At 45.4% G+C, this 21,442-nt stretch overlaps 1 protein-coding gene across 2 annotated transcripts in view; it reads left to right on the forward strand.

The window, feature by feature from the left end:
- PRKCH (protein kinase C eta) overlaps positions 1 to 9,089 on the forward strand; it is a 230,842-nt gene extending 221,753 nt beyond the window's left edge. For both annotated transcript variants that reach the window (XM_055538260.1, XM_055538261.1), the window contains exons 13-14: positions 6,269 to 6,412; positions 7,805 to 9,089. In XM_055538260.1, the coding sequence (XP_055394235.1) occupies positions 6,269 to 6,412; positions 7,805 to 7,951 (291 nt within the window). In that variant the 3' untranslated portion in view covers positions 7,952 to 9,089. The remainder of the gene's footprint in view (positions 1 to 6,268; positions 6,413 to 7,804) is intronic.
- Positions 9,090 to 21,442: the final 12,353 nt, after the last annotated feature.

Genomic DNA, 21,442 nt, shown 5'->3' on the forward strand with positions numbered 1-21,442 from the left:
GAGTAGGATTGCTGGATCATATGGTAGCTCTATTTTTATTTTTTTAAGGAACCTCCATACTGTTCTCCATAATGGTTGTACCAGTGTATATTCCCACCAATAGTGTAGGAGGGTTCCCTTTTCTCCGCATCCTCTCCAGCATTTACTGGAGATGTTTTTGATGATGGCTGTTCTGACTAGTGTGAGGCGATACTTCATTGTAGTTTGGTTTGTATTTCTCTAATGATTAGTGATATTGAGCATCTTTTCATGTGCCTCTTGGCCATCTGTATGTCTTCACTGGAGAAATGTCTATTTAGATCTTCTGCCCAGTTTTTTTTATTGGATTGTTTGTTTCTCGGTTTCCTAATCTGCATTTCCTCCCATGCTGCCCCATCAGCTGACTCAGTGCCCAACCTCATCCCTCTCACCATGGCCCTGCTGGCACAGGTGGTTCTCGGGTCTATGCCCTACCACCACAGCCTGCTGGAAGCAGGGTGAGAGAGAAAGGTGGCTGACTAGTCTTCATAATGATGTCAGATTCTACCTGGGACAGCAGCAAAACACAGACCCCGGTGGCTGCAACATATGCAAGCATGCATGTTATCTGCCCTCGATGCGGGGGAAGCCTTCATGGCCATGGACCATATTCTGTTCTGTGTCCTGTATTCTTTCTCTGCTCTCCCACCTCAGGACTCTCTGTAGAGCCATAAAATTCATTCTTCCTAACTAGGGGTCTTTCCCTGGAATACTGATGGGGATGTTCTATGGCATGCCCTCTTAGCTTCCCAGGACTAACTGCCAGCTCTGTGACCTTTGGTCTGAAATTGAACGGAAGGAGGAGGTCATTTTGTTTGCTCAATAGCCAAATCCATCTGTTAAGTAGAAAATACAGTGTTCTTTCTCTCCTGAAAGAAAATCTTATTAATCACTCTGTTTATATAACTAGTCTTCTTCCTATGAAATCAGATTCCGAAAGAAAAAATACTTTCAATCATTGCGCACATTTGAATGAGTTTCAAAGTACATTTGGATCCTATCTCTAGATGCATTGTTACACAGGGTGAGTTTGAACTCTATCCTCTGGAACATCTGACAACTCAAAACCACAGCTGCCTCAGGTGTAGCAGAGCCCGCAAGACGTGACAGGTACTGTCTGATCTCAGATTTACAAGAAGGTGTCCCAGTGCTCTCTTCACTGCGCATTCAGCACTTCCCTTCTGTTGTTAAAGCAGATATAACTGCACGTTAAAACCCGAGTATCGTCTGTATTATTGTTTTCAGATTGTCTTTAGAAATCTTGGCTGTCAGAAAAGCAACCTTTGATAAACCTTTGATGTTTTTCCTGAGGCCATCACTACTGCCCCCCTGTTGGAGTCTGGGACTGTGAAGGCAGAAACATCTTGGGCCCTTTTCCTGGCTACAAAGTAGAACAGCAGAGAGAGCGAGCCGGATAAACCTCGGGGCCTAGGCTCAGCTCAGATGTTCCTGTCCGAGAGGCATTTCAGTCCATGCCCCTGCATTTAGGTAGAACAGGATGGCCCTCCAAGTGGTTTAACAAGATGCTTGCTGAAACTCACTAGCATTGATTAAAGGCTTGCTCTGTGCTGGCGTTTTACATTCATTTACTCATCGTAATATGAGGAAATTTTAAAAATCTCTATTTTATAGTTGAGGCATCTAAAGTCCAGGAAAGTTAATACATTTGTCCAAGGTCACACAGCTCATGGGGGAACTGGCATCCAAACACAGTAATGAAGCTGAGGAGCCGAACCACTTCCCCTCTGTGCCTTGCATATCAGAGGAGCTCTCACATCCTTTATGTACCCATCCCTGACTGGCAGGAGGCTTCGCAGGGCATTCCTGTACAGACCTGGCCCATATCACTTGTGTTTCCTCAGGCAGGGCACCTGGCTGACTGCTTCCCACTGTGGTCCTGTCTTCTCTGCAGCCTGGAAGAAACTGTTGTTTCTCATTCTCTGGGCAGGTGTGCTTTGATTCCTTTAGGACCCTCTTTCCACTTTCATGAGGGCCTCAGGAGAAAGGGGAGTACAAGGGATCTCCACACTTTCTTGCCCCCGATCTCCAGTTAGCTGGAGACTTATATTCGAGGTGGAATCAGATTTTCCACCCTGGCCTCCTCACTCTTTGCAGCTTATAAAATGCTTTCATTGAACCTAGCAAACATTCTGCTTCCTTTAGTAAATGCATCCAAAATCTTTCATGGAGTCACTTTATTTTCCTCCTGGGCTGACTTCCCCTTTTGAGACCACAGTCAGGAAGAAGGTCAGTTGAGGTGAGGCAAGTTTTAAGTATGACCTTAGACATGGATGAGTGATGCCTCTAAACACCGTGGTTGTTAACTTGTTTGGCTTTGGGTCCCAGTAGGGACATAAGCAAATAGAGAAAGTTCTCTGCAACGGGATGGTGCTGTCCTCATCACAGCAGCAGGAACATGGTGCTTAAGGCGAGTCCTGGGCCTGGCCTAGGGACACAGACCCCCTCTGGCCCCAGCCTGCTCCACTAATGTGTGCCAAGAAAGATTCCAGGCCTGGGACTGATGTTCAGTGTTCCCTGAACCTCCCATCTCTGCATCTTTGGTAGGGGGTGGGGCTTAGTCATAGAGGAGCTATAACCCCGCCCCCCCTCAACTGGCCTTCTGCTCCCTCAGCACCACAGATTACCCCCTGCTCCTCCCTGAAATGGTCCCCCTCCTAGTTTCTGTTCCATGATCTCTGTCCTCCTCTGACTGTCTCACGAGCTCTGCTGCCACCCTGGCCTTCTTCTCACCCTGTGCCAGGGCTAGGAGCCAGCACAGGCATATGTGGAGCCAGGTGTGAGGCTGTGAAGAGTGCCGGGACCAGGGGTCACATGCCCCAGCCAAGGAGGCAGCCATGCTCAACTCAGGTCATTTTCACCAGGAAGTAGTACAGGTCCAGTGTTCCAGAATATTCCATCTCCCAAGAGAATTTGGAAAACTTGACTTTCATGTGATGAGACATTTGCTACTTCTTTGACAAGTAATTAAAATTATTTTAAAACACTCTACATGGGCCAAATAAAATGTCTGCAGTCTGGGGTTGCCCTCGATTCTCTTCTGTCCCCCTCCACATCCGCCTTCCCTGCACACCAGCCTCCCTCCCAGCCTCAGCTCTGTCTTACCAAATATCGTCATCATCCCTGGGAATCAGACTTCTCACCCTTCTCACAAGGTCAGGCTCCTCCTGGTGGATGTCTGCACATCTCAGATGCAAAGCTGAGCTCACCAGCTTCCCAGATCTGTAAGGTCTTGAGAAATGATCGAATGGTCGATGTTTATTATGTCTTCATTCCTCTGACAAAAGTCATCACTGTTCCTATTTCTACTTCTACTAACACCAGTACTCCCAACTATAATTGGTTCCTCTTCTGTCACCTGTTTCCGTCACTCAACAGCCAGAGAGGACTCTGGGACCTGGCCGCCCTCCTCTCTCTACCCCCCAGCTCCAGGCAGGGCGGAGTCTGCTCACTCTTCTTCCACAAGCCCTCTATGGCTTGCTCCCTGCCTTTCCTCTCACTAACGAGAGACTCTAGTTTCCAAACGTATGTTTTCTTGGCAGTGATCTCAGCCTTCTAACTAGTCACCCCCATGTATCTCTTCCCTCCCTACTAGGGATTTATCCATCATGTCATGGCTAGAGTCATCTCCTAGGTCCAGGGCAGCTCTCATCATTTCACGTCATTCACATTATAAACTGTAGACAGGTCTTGCTGGCTCCCCTGTGGTTCCTCAGCTGTCCTTTCATGCCAGCCCGAACACCCAATGTCGCAGGTGCTTGCCTGCAGCCATGCCAGTCTGCGTTCTCAGGCATGTGTAATTCTATCCACCTCGTGTCATCAAATGTCCCCTCTTCTGTGAGGCCACCGCCTGCCTTCTCACCACCAGCCCCCCAATGCGAGTGGCCCAGTCTCTCTCCAAAGCTTCTGCTGCACTTGACTATGTCTTCCTTTTATCCAGCTGTGTTAGTTAAAGCGGTCTCTCCTCTGCCCACTTCTCTCGATCCGCTCCTTCATGGGGAGACACTGCTCATCATCTGCGCACCACCTGCACCCCCGACCCCATGAGGCCTAGTGCACTGCCTTGCATAGACACCTGCAACTTTTATAAATTGAATTTTTTTTTTCCTTCTACATGGAGGATGGCAGTATCTAAAGGGCTCAAGATATTCAAAGTTAACACAAAACTGCCTGGTCATTCGAAAAAACATTATCAGAATTCTAAGTGTAAGCTAGTGGAAAGGGTCATTCTGCCTGACTCTGTTCACTGGGATGAAGTCTGTAGAGGAGAACAGCCATGACGTGGTCTGCTTTTCTTCGGTCAGTGCCTTTCCACAGTGCCCCTTGGAAGCTTGGCTTCTGCTCCGGGGCAGGGAAGAATGGGCAAAGGCGTTCAGACACCAGGGCTTCTGCCACCCTGGCACCAAGAGCCCCACACTGTTCCTCTTGCCAAGAAGAACAAGTTGTACCCACACATTCACGAGGTGTCCTCTGCTCGCACCGTTGGCAGGCCTGGGAGTTTCCCACAAGCCATCTGGGTCTATTCTGCTGCCCTTGTAGCTTGAGTTTTTTGCAGCATTGTCTTTTGTTAATTAGCTTTTAGAATAGACATGGCTACTCCATCAGGGATTGTATCCCATTGACTTTCCTAAGAAGGGAGTCTATTCGTTTCTTCGGTGTGTGTATTTTCCCGTCTTTCTGAGTTACACACACTTATCTAGGCAGAGCCCACACAGCACGAGCACCTAGCTTTTCCAGAATGGAGTTGTTTATGAGACATTTCCTATAAGTCTGCTGATCACCCCGCATGCCTGAGTGCTCACTGCTCAGAAGCTCTCAAAGCTGCTTTTACTTTAGAGTTCCACCTCCAAATTCAGCACCACCAGGCCTTTCATTCCCCATCTCTTGGAAAGAGGAGAAACCATTAAACTCCATCATTTTTCACTAGGTCTTATTTGAAGCTTTTGTAGCATTTTATGAGGTCTCTCCTGTCAGTTTGCTTAGGGACCTTGGCAGCCTCCTCCCTCCACCTGATCACATTCACCTGAAGCAATCCAGGAGGTTTGGCAGCTTTGGACACCTGACATGGCAGGGCTGGTCATCTCCCAGCCTGACCCTTTCTTACGTGCACCTTCAAGATCTTTTCAAATTTACTGGGTAAATTCCACTCCAAGGAAGTGTCAACTTCTGCTCATTACTTTTGCCTTGTGTTCTTAAGTCAGACTTGGAAAGGGGTGTTTGGGGGCTGTTATAAATTCATTTAAAGATAACTTGATTTAAATTTTTGGAAAGTTTTTATCCAAGGCCATTTTCTTTTGATAATGGAAAAGTAATGATAATGGAAAAGTCTTTAAAATTAGAAATGACATCCTGCCATAAAGAGTGAATTTTATCCTGTACTGGTCTTTGGTCAGGAAATGATCAGAATGCCTGTATTGACCACTTCGTGAAAGGAGAGTTGGCCCAAAACATCTTGATAGGAGGTCAGTTGTGAGGAAGTTGCCCAATTGATATAAATACAGAGGATGGATACACACACACAATCCTTAAATGTGTGGCAATGCGTTCCAGTTCTGGTCTATGTGGCAAGAGTCTCAGTCATGAAACATTTCAAAATGGAAGAGCAGGAGAAAAGGGAGCATCTCGAAGGTAAAAACCCTTCAGTCAAAACTATAATATCTTTGTTGCATAAATAAAAGTGTCCAACTTTGTTTTTCCTGGAGCCTGAACACAGAACTTTAAGTTTCTCACCCTGCGGCTCCTTCACCCAGAGCATCAGAATAATGACTCTCTTCTCTCCGTGGTCTTGTCAGAGAGCGGGAATCCTGGCCGGCTGGTCAGGTCGCTCAGAAAAATGGCACAGCTGTTCCAAAAAGTAGCCCCATTCATAAGCTGCCGGCTGTCCTCAACTGCAGTGCTGGAGAAAGGCACACTGTTTTATAGAGAGTTTCTTTTCTTTAAAGGGGGAAAAAAAATACATGGTATTTACAGGAAAGAAAACTGGGCCCTTCGGTTTTATTTTGGTTGCCACGTCTGAAATGGAAGTGGGGAAGGCCAGAAATACACACGAGCAACTGCGCCTTGACGGGATGATTCATAGTGGTTGTGCCGCCTCTGATGGAAAATTCAGCTGGTTAAGCAAGATCAGCCATGAAGCCTCACATCATCTCCTCTGCCAGGGTTGATGCCTACCATCTTGTGACAGCCTTACTGTGTGTGATTGTATGATTGACTGTCTTTCTCCCCCTCTCAGTTCATGACCAAGAACCCCACCATGCGCTTGGGCAGCCCAAGTCAAGGCGGTGAGCATGCCATCTTGAGACACCCTTTCTTTAAGGAAATCGACTGGACCCAGCTGAACCATCGCCAAGTAGAACCACCTTTCCGACCCAGAATCGTAAGTGTCCGAGACCACCTGAGTAGACCTTCTTCTTTCTTAAACTGTCTCAGTGTTCCACTTGAGCAGCTAGATGGTCCACCAGGGAATGACCAGACTGGAAGTTCAGCCAGATGCTTTACAGGGCAGCCTCATCCAGGACTCCTCCTTGCCCCCAAGGCAACAGCTCTCAGTGTGCCGGGGGTTACGTCTCAAAAAGTGTTTACCTCTTGCTTGCCTTGGCCCCATCCTCTCAAATTAAAATTTCCTGGAGTCGAAGAGGCCTTGAAACTTTCCAGGTTTCCCCAAAAGAGTATGGTTGAGAAATTCATTGTTCTAGGTGGTTTCCTTAGGCTCCTTAGTCAGGGAGCCTTTTCCAAGCCCCCAGGAAAGTAGAGAGGACATGAAATGCTCCTCGGGGCCCTGAGCCTGGCTCCCTGGCTTGGAGAGTTTAGGTCTGTGACAGCCCCTGCAGCACAGGGTTCAGGGCCAAAGAGGCTGAGTCCTTTTTGTCTAGGAAATACTGGGAATACCGTGGGCGCCTCCCCAAGGGAGGAAGCTAAGTAGGGCAGCATTCCTGAAGGGGTCCAGCTCTTAGACTGAGAGCTAAGCTGTTTCTCATGGGTGAGTCAAGAGAACCATAATGGGAAGGCAGAGAAGCTGGGCTTCCAGTACATCACGAGTTAGGGGGACAAGGGATGCTCAGAGAGAAATATCATTGACTCCAGGAAGAAAAGTGAGAGATCTCATAATGGTAAAAATGATCTCTCCAGCATTAGCTTATAAAGATGTAAAATACATGTTTCCACATGTCATTGGCTTAATCTGTAACAGCCTGCTAGGTTGAGATACCAAACACCCAGAGCATAAAACCACTTCCTTTCATGGGCATCCCCCTGCCAGCCGTTCTGGGAGGAGGGGAAGTTTTGCCAGCAGGGCAAAATGAATCTGCTGGTGAGTGAAGTGAGAAGCATTTGTTCCCTGAACTCAGAATTTCCAAGAAGTCTTTGAGGAAAATCTCTTCAAGCACATAGTGTGAATTTACTTAACCTCTGTTGTCTTGTGGGCCCCTGTGTGGCCTGCTGAGCAGTGGTACCTCCACGAAATGGACAGGATGAACCAGCTGGCTGGGTCAGGTGAGCAAGTTAATTCCTTAGCTTCCCAGCCTAAGACTGGTCTGCTCAGCAAGCTTTTTATGAGGCTAGTGAATTGGCAGTTAGAAATGCCCTAATAATACACAATGCAGTAGAATTAGTAGAAAGCACTGTTTAACCAATTGTCATAACTGGAAATAATGCTGCCGAGAGAGTTTCAGGGCCATCCTCTGAACTCACTGGCAAGGGCTAAGTCCCACGGGAGATTAATAAGCCTCCTGCACAGAATCTGAAAGTTTCCTTGTTTCCTTTTTGACAGAAATCCCGAGAAGACGTCAGTAATTTTGACCCCGACTTCATAAAGGAAGAACCAGTTTTAACGCCAATTGATGAGGGACATCTTCCTATGATCAACCAGGATGAGTTTAGAAACTTTTCCTTTGTCTCTCCAGAGTTGCATCCATAGCCTGTGGCGAATGGGAGAGATGGTATGAGAAGCAAAAGGAGAGATTTTTCCAGGAATTTCCTCTGTGGGGAACTCCTCAGTGTCAATGTTAGAACAAGACCCTTACCTTCAGGGAACAGGTGGAGAACTCTGTGAAGGACGGACCATCAGGAGATCAACCACTTCAAGTTCTGAGGGAGCCAGGGTCCTAGAAATAGTGGATACCGAAATGAGATTTCATGAAGAAACACGCTGCTCAGCTCTGAGTTTCCATTGCTACTTCAGGTTCAGGATATTCATAGGAGCCAAAAGAAGAAAAGGTGTGAAGAATAAACCAGATCCTAGAACTTCCAAGTCACTCAGGCATTCTTACTTCAAGGGACAAACCTAGACGTTGTATGGCCCACTCCCAGCTTTTCTGTAAGCCAGAGCCCCGAATACTGGCAGTCCGCAAGAAGTCTCTAAAGGCTCATGAAGAACTTGACGAGAAGGAAAGGGATGGCTTTCCAAATAGAATGATTTCCTCTGAACAAGAAATAGTGTCCATAAAGCTCATAAAGCCCAATCTTGACAAGAGTTGGACATCAAGGCAACTGCTACAGCTTATTCTTTTCTCTTTCGTTTCACTTGATAGGTATTTATTGAGCCCAGTGAGGTGCTGCCACAGTAAGAAGCAGTGTAAACAGATTTGCTCTCACCAAGCCTTCATCTTAAGTTACCTGAAAGGTGTGTGCATTCTGTGAAATGCCTCTTCACGTTGCCTACATCATACTTTGTCTGCACATAACTTTTTTCACAGAAGGCAGCTTGCTGCCCCAGCAGCAACTATCCAAATACTTGGCGGGTTGACCAGCAGATGAGCTCAGCAGCTCGCAGACTTGTGGAATCTCATCGTGGAGGCAGTGTGCCGATATTGCTCTGATCTCATCACTGGAGAACCGCTCTCCACTCGGGTCTATGACCAGACTTATGGCTTATACCTTAGCAAGTTATTTAAATTATATTTTAAGAGACAAAGATGTTTGTTACACATTTTAATAATTAGAAATGGCTCTTGTAAGCAGGACATGTATCAAAGAAGGACTTTATCATATGTACCCGTGTATGCAGTTGGAGAATTTTATCTGGCTGAAATAAATGCATTTTGTAACAAAAGGGATTTTACTTGTCTAGAAGCATTTGTCCCACCCCCACTAGGAGAGGAGATATGTAATTAAAATAAGCTTTGAGCAAAGCAGATAGAACTTTTGACTCAAAGCAACTTCCTGAGAGCAAAGGTTGGCATCCCACTGTGTGTGTCACTGAAATGAACGTGGCCTGTCTCTTCGAACCACAACTTTCATTCTGAGTCAGGGTAATGCTGGCCAAGCCTCACTGGCACGGACTCATCCTCAAACTCTTTGTAGCTAGATGCAGTAATTGCTTATTTCTCATCCAGTGAGAGAAGTTCAACAGCCCTCTTCCTACTCTTCACTATGCCATCTGATTATGCAGATTCCAAGATTGCCATAGAAAGGGAAGGGAGAAATGGAGGCAGTGCTGACTGTTTACCTACCTCTCTTAGGAGGAACACGCATTACCCGTGCTCACACCAGATTGGCCAGAACAACATACAGGACTGGGAATTACAGAGGAGCCAAGGGGTATCTGGGCAGTAATGACAGTCACTGTTAGAAGTTCTTTTTTGTATTCCAAGATGGAAAATGACTTTTAAATGAGAATATTTAGAAGCCTCCCTTTATATGTCACTCTCAGCCATTCTTATATATACTCACTCATGTAATTTTACTAGGTCGTCACAATACCCCTCTGAGGCGAGCTGCTCATTCTGCCATTATGTCCCGTGTGAGCACCACGGTGCATTTTGTACCCGAGAACAAGAGAGAATCTGAGAAGTTGAGTTAGTTGATTACCCAAAGGTTTCAGACTTGGTAAAGAGGGAGAAGGCAATAGCACCCCACTCCAGTACTCTTGCCTGGAAAATCCCATGGACAGAGGAGCCTGGTAGGCTACAGTCCATGGGGTCACTAAGAGTCGGACACGACTGAGCGACTTCACTTTCACTTTTCACTTGCATGCATTGGAGGAGGAAATGGCAACCCACTCCAGTGTTCTTGCCTGGAGAATCCCAGGGATGGCGGGGCCTGGTGGGCTGCTGTCTATGGGGTCGCACAGAGTCGGACATGACTGAAGTGACCTAGCAGCAGGTCCAGTCTAGAGTCTAAATCTTGGATATTCTAATCCAACAGACTTCTGGAGAGGGACTCAAGGACTCTTTGGCTTTCGTAGCAACTTTGCAGCTCAGTGTCTCCTTTTGCTCTGTGGGGCTGACCAGCTTCGGTCTAGTCCACAGTGTAAAGAACCACAAAAAACAGAGCAGGCCTCCTGTGCTCATTTACAAAATCCACTATCCCAGGCCTGCAAAGAACCCCAATATCTTCTAGACCTAGCAGCTTCCCTCTTGCCAACCGATTCCCAAGTCTGCCACCTGGGTCCCCTAATTTGGGTTCAGTCCATTCTTTTAAGATAACTGCAGCCCTGTCAGATTATCTGACAGCCAGACTTGGCAATGATAGGATTTCTAACATTTGTGCCCCATCCCTCTTTTATATGTGAGGAGAGAGAGGAGGTACAGGATATTGACCTAAAACTCAGAGAGCCTTTGACCCTGGAGTTGGAGCTCTGTTTCATATCTTTCATCTGTCCTCCTAAACCTACTTCCCTCTTGAGGATCACAAGGCCATGGGCCCGCACTTCCTGAAGCGGGCTGGCCACAAGCCAGTTGATCAGTGGGTGCTTAGTCTGCCAGGCCTGCTCAGTCCCCTGAGCTCCATGGGTACCGTGGAAGTCAAGACGAGGTCACACTGCCATTTCCCTCCCCCAAGACCATCTCAGCTCTTCAAAAAGGAATCCTGAAAAGTCTTGAGGCCTTAACACCCTTCTCCCTCATCCCCACACCCATTTGTCTCTGTTCTCCCCAACTATTCCATGCTACCCTATTAGCCATGCAGCCCTGAGTGTTTGAAAGGAAAATAGAGCATTTGCTCTGACATGTTGATTATCTTTTGACTCCTGCAGTCAAAAGTTTTCACTTACTAATGGATAACATTTATTGCACGTTTACTACAGATGAGGTGCTGTTACACTTTTCAGTGAATTTACTCATTCAGTGCCCCAAGGGGTGGGCAGTCTCATCTCCATTGTACAGATGGGGAAACTGAGGTATTGAGTGATTAAGGAATTTGTCTGAAGTCACACAAGTGAAACAGTAGGGTTAGGATTGAGGCCAGGCAGTTTAACTCCTGAGTCCCTAGTTTTAGCCCAAATTGTAAAAATTCCTCTATTAAGGTCAATTTTATTGTCCCCAGTTTTGTGAGGTAGTGAGCACAATAAAAAGGGTGTAAACTGGATTTAGCAGACAGCGCTAGATAAACTGCTAGCTGGGCAGGACAGTATTACTCATCCGGTCTGTAGAACCCTTTATCAGCAGTGAAATTGTGTGATTTGCATGTCAAGGCCTGGAGTGGCTCACCCCCGCCCCACAGCGTCTGTCCCTTAAAGGAACTGGGGCAGGCCAGAATGATGCAATCAGGACTTGGACCTCCCCGAGGAAGAGGAAATAGTCTGGGTCAAACTGGATCCTGTAAACCCTGTGTGAACCCCTGAGGTAATCTCTGAGTCTTGGAGGTGAGAGTGCATGATGAGGGGCGGTCCAGTCCCTTTCTCTTCCCTCCTGGAGGAGCGCCTGTGTTTCAGTAACCCACCTTGGCCACCCCCGCTGCTGGTAACATGGAATCATCAGAAAGGAGACATACAGCCTAGGGCTAACCTGGGCAGCTGCATGTTTACAGCTACAGAGCTGATGTAATTTGGTAACAAAGAAAAGACCAAATTAAAAGCACCACATTTATCACTTGTTGGTCTTAACTGGGTGAACGTTGCTATAAAGATATTCCAGTCACAGAGCTGGCCTTGACTGTATCACAGGCCAACACCATAAGGCTTTATGTCCTCTCTATTCCCAGATTTGGTCATCCTGATTGCTTTGTCTGGCTGTGTTGATTTAAAATGACCAGGCAGCTCTCTCTGCCCCTGGCTTAGAGTTGCACCAGGTCCTATAACTCCTCATTTTACGTCATCTAGGGACAAGACTCTGATACTGCCAGAGACATATGCAGTGGAAATGAGCCCTGTGGTCATATGTCACTCTAAACTGAGGTGCAGGTTGCACAGATCAGGTCCAAGTGCAGCTATCAATGACGCTTTATTGTTTCTCTTCCTTCCTGTGTTGAATTAGAACCACGGCTAAGAGTGCCACCCTCACCTTCTTCCTCTTCCAGAGGCACCCCCATCACCTCCACTCTGCTGTCAATTCCTCTTTCTCTCCGCCTCACCTTTTCCATTCTTTATTCCCTGGTGTAATAAGCCAGCTCTATACTTCTCTCTCCCTCTATCATTTGGTTTTCAAGCCCAATGGGTCATACAATCAGTTTTCAAAACACAAAGATGACATAAAATCCTGATTTGCCTACATTATATGCTCTTTTAGGGCCCAGAAATGGAAGCTATCCATCCCTTGTATTGCCACATCTTCAGCTTCACCGCCCTACCCACTCTACCCGCTATGTCAGGTATTGCCCAGGCATAGACTGCCTCTGAGGCAACCCTGCCTGCTCTGCCCACCATGGCTCTGGGAGGCAAGACATCAGAGGAGTGAGCTGGGTAGAGCCCACATCTGTGCACTGAATCTGCCTGTTAATGTGTGTTCTTGGAGAAAGAGTCATTTCCCCAGGTTATCATTTTCTAGCCCACACTCTGCACTCTGGCCCACTCTGTCCAATCTGCAACTCAGTTCAGATGAACCTGTGTCCACAGGGCTCATTTGTGACATGAGTGAAATTGACACCTGCCTGGCCAGTCCTGTTACTGCAGGGATTAGCTGTGATGCTCTATGTGAAGCCTGTACCACAGTGGGGCACGTAGAAAATGCTTGGTCAGTGGTAGCGATTATTACCGTCAGCTATTTCAGAGGACAAGGGAAGATTGCAGGTGATGTCCTCCAGGAAAATGGGCAAGTGGGACCCCCATGTTCTTCACGCTGCCCATCTCACCTATGGGGATGCCATGCTGGCTCCAAGTTGGAGGGCTTTGTACTTTCCTGAGTAGTAGCCTGCAGAGATTTCTCAGGAGATTCTTTCAAAAACTTCTAGGATGTTCTGAGTCCATCCTACCCTGACTGACATGCAGAATCAGTGTTAAGCTTGAAACTGTGCTGCTCGCCCTTAAAAAAAGAGACTTAAGAAGTTCCCATGGTTTTCCATAAAATGGCTCTTATCTTAAACCTTTCAGGAATTCTTTTGTTCTGCTGGATTTCACTCACTGACCAGATAACACAGAACCACAGCCCAACACCAGCACCTGCTGGGCATGCTCTGGACACTCAGCACACACACCATTGTGAACACACGTGCTCACAATATCCACTGCACCCTGGCATGAATTAGGATTTGAAGCCAATCATAGAACATAGGGCCTTTTCTTCCTGTTTTAAGATATCTATGAAGGCTTCTGGTAAAACCAGAGACCTCATAGTCCTATGTATTCTTACTGGAACTTAAGCCATAGCACCCTTGTCCTCATGCAACACCCAAAGACCACCCAGAGCTCCCTTTCTCACACCACCAAGGCAGTTCTTACCCACAGAGGTTTCATTCTTCCAAAGGCTCAGACCACAGCTGGGAGAATTTGGGCTAAATAAAGTGAAGATTGTGCAGGCATTGAGTACAGTCCAGCATTCAAGTGGCTGAAACAGGAATCTTCTTTGGAAACATCTCAAATTAGAAACCGAAGCTGGTCTAGTAGTCATTTGATCTGACAGTGTCAGAAATTTCCTGGATGATCTCTGAAGTTCTTCCAGCCTTATGCTCTCAAGACTACAGATGAACAGAGGAATATGGTTCATCAGCCTCCATCAGTAGATGTCAACTCCATACTAGCCTCACCACATGCAAAACCCCCATTTCCCAGATTTCCTCCTCCCGTCCCTCTCTGTGCAACCTTCACACCCTGGCACACCCCTATACCTCCACAAGCTCTCTGTCTCCCAAATCCCCCTGAGGCTCACACAGATCTCCCCAAAAATCACATATCCATATCTCATCTCATGTGAAGGTTGCCCTTCATATTTCTCAAGCTTGTCCACACATGAAAAGGAAAAAGGCTTTCTAAAGTTATCATCAGGCCAAGATCACAAGAAGGATAAGCCCTCTTCTAGAAACTGATAATATAGTACTTGTAAATGAAAGAGAAAGCAATATTCCTCAACTCAGTTCCCTATTTTCTCAAAGAAAATTATTTTCAAGGATACAATTGTCATTGATAAAATGAATTGTAGGCCAAGGGAGATAAAGAGATGATATCAGTTATTTAGGGAAGTACAGGCAAAATTGCAGAATTATTTAAGTAGTAATTTATGAGCACTGGAAGGGTTACTAATCATTAGGATTGTACAGGGGTTCATAAAAGACACGTCTTGAAAGTCTAATCTTGTTTTCTTTGTTGACGGTTACTAGACTGGTTGATCAGGCATGTATGATCTGTTTCACATAACTGAGCTTCAAAAACACACATGACAAAGTCTTACTTCCTTGTGGCCCAGCAGGATTCAATGAACAATGATACCCAAAGTATGGTCATTAATAGATTAGTATCAATCTGAAATAGTGTTCTGCAACCTAAGGTAATTCCTGCTTCTCTGGGATTAATAAACAAATTTCATATCTTCCTTTAGTCTTGTTTTAGATTTCAAACATCATGACCTACCACAAAAATAAAACAGTTAAACACAGTGCTACTTTGTTTTCCAACTACACATGCTTTCTCAGGAGATTCTGGTACATAGAGCAAAGTGGAGATCTATTCACTCATGAAACTAACATTTATTAAGTATCAACTATATGTCTACATGCTTTTGTGGCTAGAAAAACTAAAGCAAAAACAAACAAACAAACAAACAAACAAAAAAAAACCTAAAAGATCCTTGCATTCTAATCTAGAGATGTAACAGTGTTTACCCAAATGGACCCATTCAGTGGCATGGCAGCTTTGTGGTCTTATCTTCCACATAATTGTCTGTAGCACCTGGCCCATTATAGGTGCTAAAGAAATATGTGCTGTTGAATGATACGATCAGAGCTAGGTGTCAGCCACCCACTTTTTTGACTCCAAAGATAATACTCTTGCTCATCTCTATGCTGGAATAAATTTAAGAAATAAACATAACTTGTACATGGGTCTGAAGAAGCTGAGTATATTGGGGCAAGATGGAGATGATAGCATGAGTAAAAAGTAGGCAGAAGCAAAGAGAATAAATTCAATGTACGTATTCATCCAACAAATGTTTATTAGGATTTATCAGACCTTTTGCTAAGTGATGGAGACACTATGACAAGCAAGACAGTCACAGTCCCCAGCATCCTCGAGCTTATGTCCCAGTGAATACAAAGATAGGGTGCCGTGGCTGCCAAATAAATAAAAATGCAATCAAGACCCCAGCGTTGCCACTGCACTGTTTCAGAGGAGGGGGTGATGAGCCCCATTGAGCCCCACAGCTTGCTGTGATTAGACTGTGCCCTAAAAACTGCACTCAGCTGAGGATACCAGCATATAGATACAAAGCTCCATCATGTTCAGAGGAGAGTAAACTGGGTGATGGAGGAGAAAAAGCATGTAACATAGCAATGAGGGGGTAAACTGGGCATGAGCCTGAGAAGGAAAACTACCCTGGTGATCATTAAGGCTGCTCTCCAGGTGTAAGGATAAGAAACTCTTTTGGGCCCCATTATGGGTGATGAGGCCATGTGAAGAGTTCTAGTCAACAAGTGAAGAGGAGAATGATGTATAGTACACGTAAGCTAGACCATTCACTGCTAAGAAAGTCTCTCTTTCCCCTTCAGCAAGCATACTCTTTCTCCCAATAAATGGCCATGTTGAAACATGATGACTGGGTCCCTGAGTGATTAACATGAACTAAGAGCAACTAACACTTTCACCTTCAAGCCGTCAACCAACCCTCGATGGATATTTTACAAGATCAGCAATAATTATTCATATTTTTATTACTGCTAAGATTGTGGTGATTGTTTGCCACTGTGATAACCTAGTCCATCCTGACTATTTTCCTGGGCTCCAAAGTTACTGCAGATGGTGACTGCAGCCATGAAATTAAAAGATATTTGCTCCTTGGAAGAAAGGCTATGACCAACCTAGACAGTGTATTAAAAAGCAGAGATATCACTTTGCCAATAAAGGTCCATATAGTCAAAGCTATGGTTTTTCCAGTAGTCTTGTACAGATGTGAGAGTTGGACCATAAAGAAGGCTGAGTGCTGAAGAATTGATGCTTTCAAATTGTGATGCTGGAGAAGACTCTCGAGAGTCCCTTGGACTCTCAAGCAAGGAGATCAAACCAGTCAATCCTAAAGGAAATCAACCCTGAATATTCATTGGAAGGACTGATGCTGAAGCTCCAATACTTTGACCACCTGACGGGAAGAGCTGACTCATTGGAAAAGATTGAGGGAAGGAGGAGCAGGCGGTGACAGAGGATAAGATGATTGGATGGCATCACGAACTCAATGGACATGAGTTTGAGCAAACTCTGGGAGACAGAGAAGGACAGGGAAGCCTAGAGTGCTACAGTCCATGGGGTCACGAAGAGTTGGACATGACTGAACAACTGAACAACATCGTCCTGACTAATGCTTGCTATATGGAGAAAGTCTGGTAATTTAGAGCTCTCAGGGTTAAAACTGGGATCTTGTCAGGCCGCAACAGGGGTTACAGAATTTGTTTTAGCATAAAAGCAAACTTTTTTTCACAAAGGTATTCAAGCATATAATCAACTTTCTTGGGAAAGAAGGAGTTCACCATCACTGGACATCTTCAAGGATCTTTGGTGGGATGCTGGACAGGAAGTCAGACCAGACCATCTCAGAAAGGCTCCTTGCAACCCTAGGAGATCATCACAACACAGACTGAATGGGCTTAGCACGCACACTGTAAATGTGCCACGCCCCAGGGCCCACTGGAGCAGGCTTGGGGCTGGCTCACCATAATGTCTCCACTGGCCAGGGCCTCTGCTGCTTTCACTCTCCCGCCAGTCCTGAGCCTGTGCTCAGCATTGCTGATGGGCTCAGCAAGTGTGTACCAGTTGCACAGCAGCTCAGATGACAAAGAGGTAAAACAAATGGTAACAGTTCTCTTGATTCACCATCATGTAGATTGATAAATAGCCTTCTGGAACTCCTGTCTGCATCAATAGCATCCTGGGGACATTAGGAAACCACCAAATTCACCCCTATTGGCTTGTCCCTCATTGTGCTGATCTGCTTTCTAGAAAGAAGAGCTAAATGTCCTCCCTAAGCAAGCAGAACTCCAGTATAAAATCTTCTCATGGGATATTTGTGTTGAGAGAAAGCCTGGGGAGAAATACAGATCTCAGCATCAAAGGCTGGATTCAAGCACTTGCCCTATCTTCTCACATTCTGCTGGAGCTGGCTCATACTGGCTCACAGGAACCAGTCAGACACATCTCCTTCCAAGTCAGTAATGAGTGAGCTCACTATGGCAGCTTTAAATCAGGCCTGGTGGAACTATTTACACCATGAAAATCAGTAAATGTTACAAATCAGGGTTTGGTTTGGTTTTATTTGACAGCTTACCAGCATACCCCTGGTTAAAAGGTTAACAGTAAGAAAGTCATAATTTTAAGAACCAAAATGATCTGGTTCGTGCTCTACTGGCTGTTGTCATTAGGGAAAATGTATTGAAATTTCCATGAACTTTAGTTTTCTTATCTGTAAAAATGGGTATAATAATGAAGATCAAACTTTTAACTACCTAAGAGGGTAGTGTGAGGATCAAATGAGATAATGTTCACAGATCATTTACTAAACTAAACAAAGCTCCTTCACCTTGGAGCACATACAGACAACAACCTCCAGGGACAGAAAAAGAACACCTCTGAATCACAACTACTTCTTTTTTTAATGTGTAAAACCTTCCCAGAAGTGTCCCAACCTTACTTCCTCATAGTCCATCAGCCAGTTTTGCATCACATGACTATACCTAAAAGCATTCACTTTGCAAGGGTAACAGAAGTCGAACCACAGCTCCTGAGGGTACCCGAGAATCCTAGGTGAGATTGGTGGGATTTTTAAAGTCCCCAAGATGGTTTCAATGTGCATTTACAATACAGAACCAGTGGCTTAGAGTCGAAGTCTTGGACAAATTATGACTTAGCCCACTGGGCCCAGAGAGGGATTCATTTTCTCCTGGAGGGTAAAGATGGAGGACACAACCAGGGTTCAAGGAGTGTGAGAGGGATAAAGGAGGCTGTGTATCAGGCAACCAACAGTGTTGGCCCCAGTCTGCATCCCCAGCCACTGGAGCTTTGCAGGGTAGAGTTCAGTGGGAAAAACCAGAGGTATTAAGAAACCGTTCTTAGAGGTGAGATACTAAACTGTTTGAAAAACAGAAATGAAGTCTTAGATTGAGATTTGAGAAAATAAGGAATGGGAGGGAAAAGGTTAAGAAAGCATTAGCAGTTCTGGTTCAAGATAGCATTGTAAGAGGTTCCCGAATTCCCCTGCTCCTACGGATATACCAAATCTACAGCTCCCAAGGGAGCAAGTACCACTGAAAGAAACCCAGAAACTAGCTGAGTGGCCCCTACATATTTGGCAAATGAGAAAAAAACCCATATCAAAATAGGTAGAAGGTGCTGAGACACAATCTTGCCATAAACCCCACCCCCAGCTCAGTGACACACAACTGAGATGGGAACTGGCAATTCTGAGCTTCTCTCTGAGGAGTGAAGGGTTTAGTCTGCATATGTGGTGCAACAACTTTTAAGACTTCCACCCAAGAGATGAGCCCCCAAAACATCTGCCTCTACAAGGAAATTGGGCTTACATCCATGAGATCTACAAAGCTATCGCAAATTTAAAAAACAGCTCTTAACCAATTCCCATGGATTCATCAAGGTTATGGCCCCAAGGTCCAGGGAAGAGGCAGCAGAATTAAATGTCTAGTCTTTCTAAAAAATAGGCATGTTTGTTTATCTTAAAAGTGATGGCCTGAGGGGTAGGCTTCTAAGGCATCTAGGGGACAACTACTTAGCAACTAAACAACAACAGTTGCTCCAGAGACTGGGGAGGCTGGCAGGTGCCATCTGCTTCACACTCCGCTCTGTCTCAGTCCAGGTCACAAGTATCTCCCAGAAAGGAACTTGTGTACACAACTAGCACTCCAGCATGTGCAGCTACCACCCAGGAGATGCAACCCTTGATAACCTAAATTTGGTGGCCAGCAGAGCGTGTATTTGTGGGTTCCCCAGCACAAAAACAGACAAAAAAACAGTTCTTAACCAGCTACCCACTCAAGGTATGGTACAGAGGCAACAGACTGAAAAGCCTAGTCTTTCCATCAGAGAGGCCATATCTTAAAAGCTATAGTGTTGGACTTCCCTGGTAGTCCAGGGGCTAAGAATCTGCCTGCCAATGTAGGGGACACAGGTTCAATTCCTAGTGCAGGAAGATACCACATACTTCAGAGCAGCTAAGCCTGTGAGCCCCAGCTACTGAAGCCTAGAACTGCTCCATTCTCTAGAGCCTGTGCTCTGCAATGAGAAGCCACTGAGATGAGAAATCTGTGCACAGCAACTAGAGAGTAGCCCCTGCTTGCCACAACCAGAGAAAGCTCGTGCACAGCAACAAAGAACAGTTGCAGCCAAAAATAGAGAAAAAAATTTAAAAACAAGCTGAAGCCTGAAGGTCAGGTTTCTAACTTAATACATTCCTAGGAGCTGACTGCTATCCTCTCCAAAGACGACGGAGGCCAGTGGGTGTCCATCTTTGCAGTCTCCCTCTGTCCCACCCCAGGGTCACCAGTATCTCTGATAAAGCAGTTTGTGCATACATCTGGTACCCTGGCTTTTGTGGCTATCACCCAAAAGATACATCCCTGAGAGTCTGATGTCCAGTGGGGCTATGTTAACAGGTTCAGTTGGAAGGTAGCCAACAAATCAATGGTTCTTATTCTTATAAACTGGCTAGCCTCCAGGGCTCAGTACAAAGGGAGCAGACAGAAATGCCTTCTCATCTTCCCGGTCAAAGAGGTATATTTGCATATTCTAAAATGCTGCTTCCTGGGGGTGTGGCTTCCAATCAGCCCACATCTGGTGTTGACTGAGATCCCTGTGAGATTTCCCCACTGAGATTCCCACTGACAGGTCTTGGCCCTCCCTCAAATACTGGGAGTCACCAAGAATAAAGCTGGCAGCTTAGACAATCACAGATGATGGAGAGACAACCAAGAGCTAGGGCAGAGTTGAATGATAAGTTTCCTTTCCTACACCAGGTCACTGCTTCAGGACTGAGAGCTGGGTCTTTTATCTAACACCCAGAAACCAATGCAGAGAGTAAAGAAAAATGAAAAACACAGGAATATGTTCCAAACAAAGTAACAAAATAAAAATCCAGAAAAAGACCTTGTGAAATGGAGACAAGTAATTTACCTGATAAAGAATTAAAATAGTGATCATAAAGATGCATACCAAAGTCAGGAGAACAATGTAAGAACAAAGTGAGAATTTCAACAAAGAGAAAATATAGAAAATACCAAACAGAAATTACAGAGCTAAAGAGTTGGACTGTTAAGAAAGCTGAGCGCCGATGAATTGATGCTTTTGAACTGTGGTGTTGGAGAAGATTCTTGAGATCTCCTTGCAGTCCAAGGAGATCCAACCAGTCCATCCTAAAGGAGATCAGTCCTGGGTGTTCACTGGAAGGACTGATGTTGAAGCTGAAACTCCAGTACTTTGGCCACCTGATGCAAAGAGCTGACTCATTTGAAAAGACCCTGATGCTGGGGAAAATTGAAGGCAGGAGGAGAAGGGGATGACAGAGGATGAGATGGTTGGATGGCATCACCTACTCAGTGGACATGAGTTTGGGTAAACTCTGGGAGTTGGTGATGGACAGGGAAGCCTGGCATGCTGCAGTCCATGGGGTCACAAAGAGTCGGACATGACTGAACGACTGAACTGAACTGAAAGAGTAAAATAACTGAATTTTTAGAAAATTCATGGTGAAAATCACTGCCATGGAACAGAATAAAGAAAAAAAGAATGAAAAGAAATGAAGACAATCTAAGAGATATCTGGGACAATATTACATGCACCAACATTTGCATTATAGGGGTCCCAGGAGAAGAGAGAGAGAAAGGACCTGAAAAAATATCTGAAGAGATAAAAAATAAAGTGGGAGCAGAGGGAACATACCTCAACTTTAAAAAGGCCCCATATATGACAAACCTAAGCCAACATAATACTCAATGGTGAAAAGCTAAAAGCATTTCCTCTGTGATCAGAAAAAAAGACAAGGATATCCACTCTCTCCACTTTAATTCAACATAGTCTTGCAAGTCCTAGTTACAACAATCAGAGAAGGAA

Source organism: Bubalus kerabau, chromosome 10, assembly GCF_029407905.1.
Source record: "Bubalus kerabau isolate K-KA32 ecotype Philippines breed swamp buffalo chromosome 10, PCC_UOA_SB_1v2, whole genome shotgun sequence".
Taxonomy (NCBI): Eukaryota; Metazoa; Chordata; class Mammalia; order Artiodactyla; family Bovidae; genus Bubalus; species Bubalus kerabau.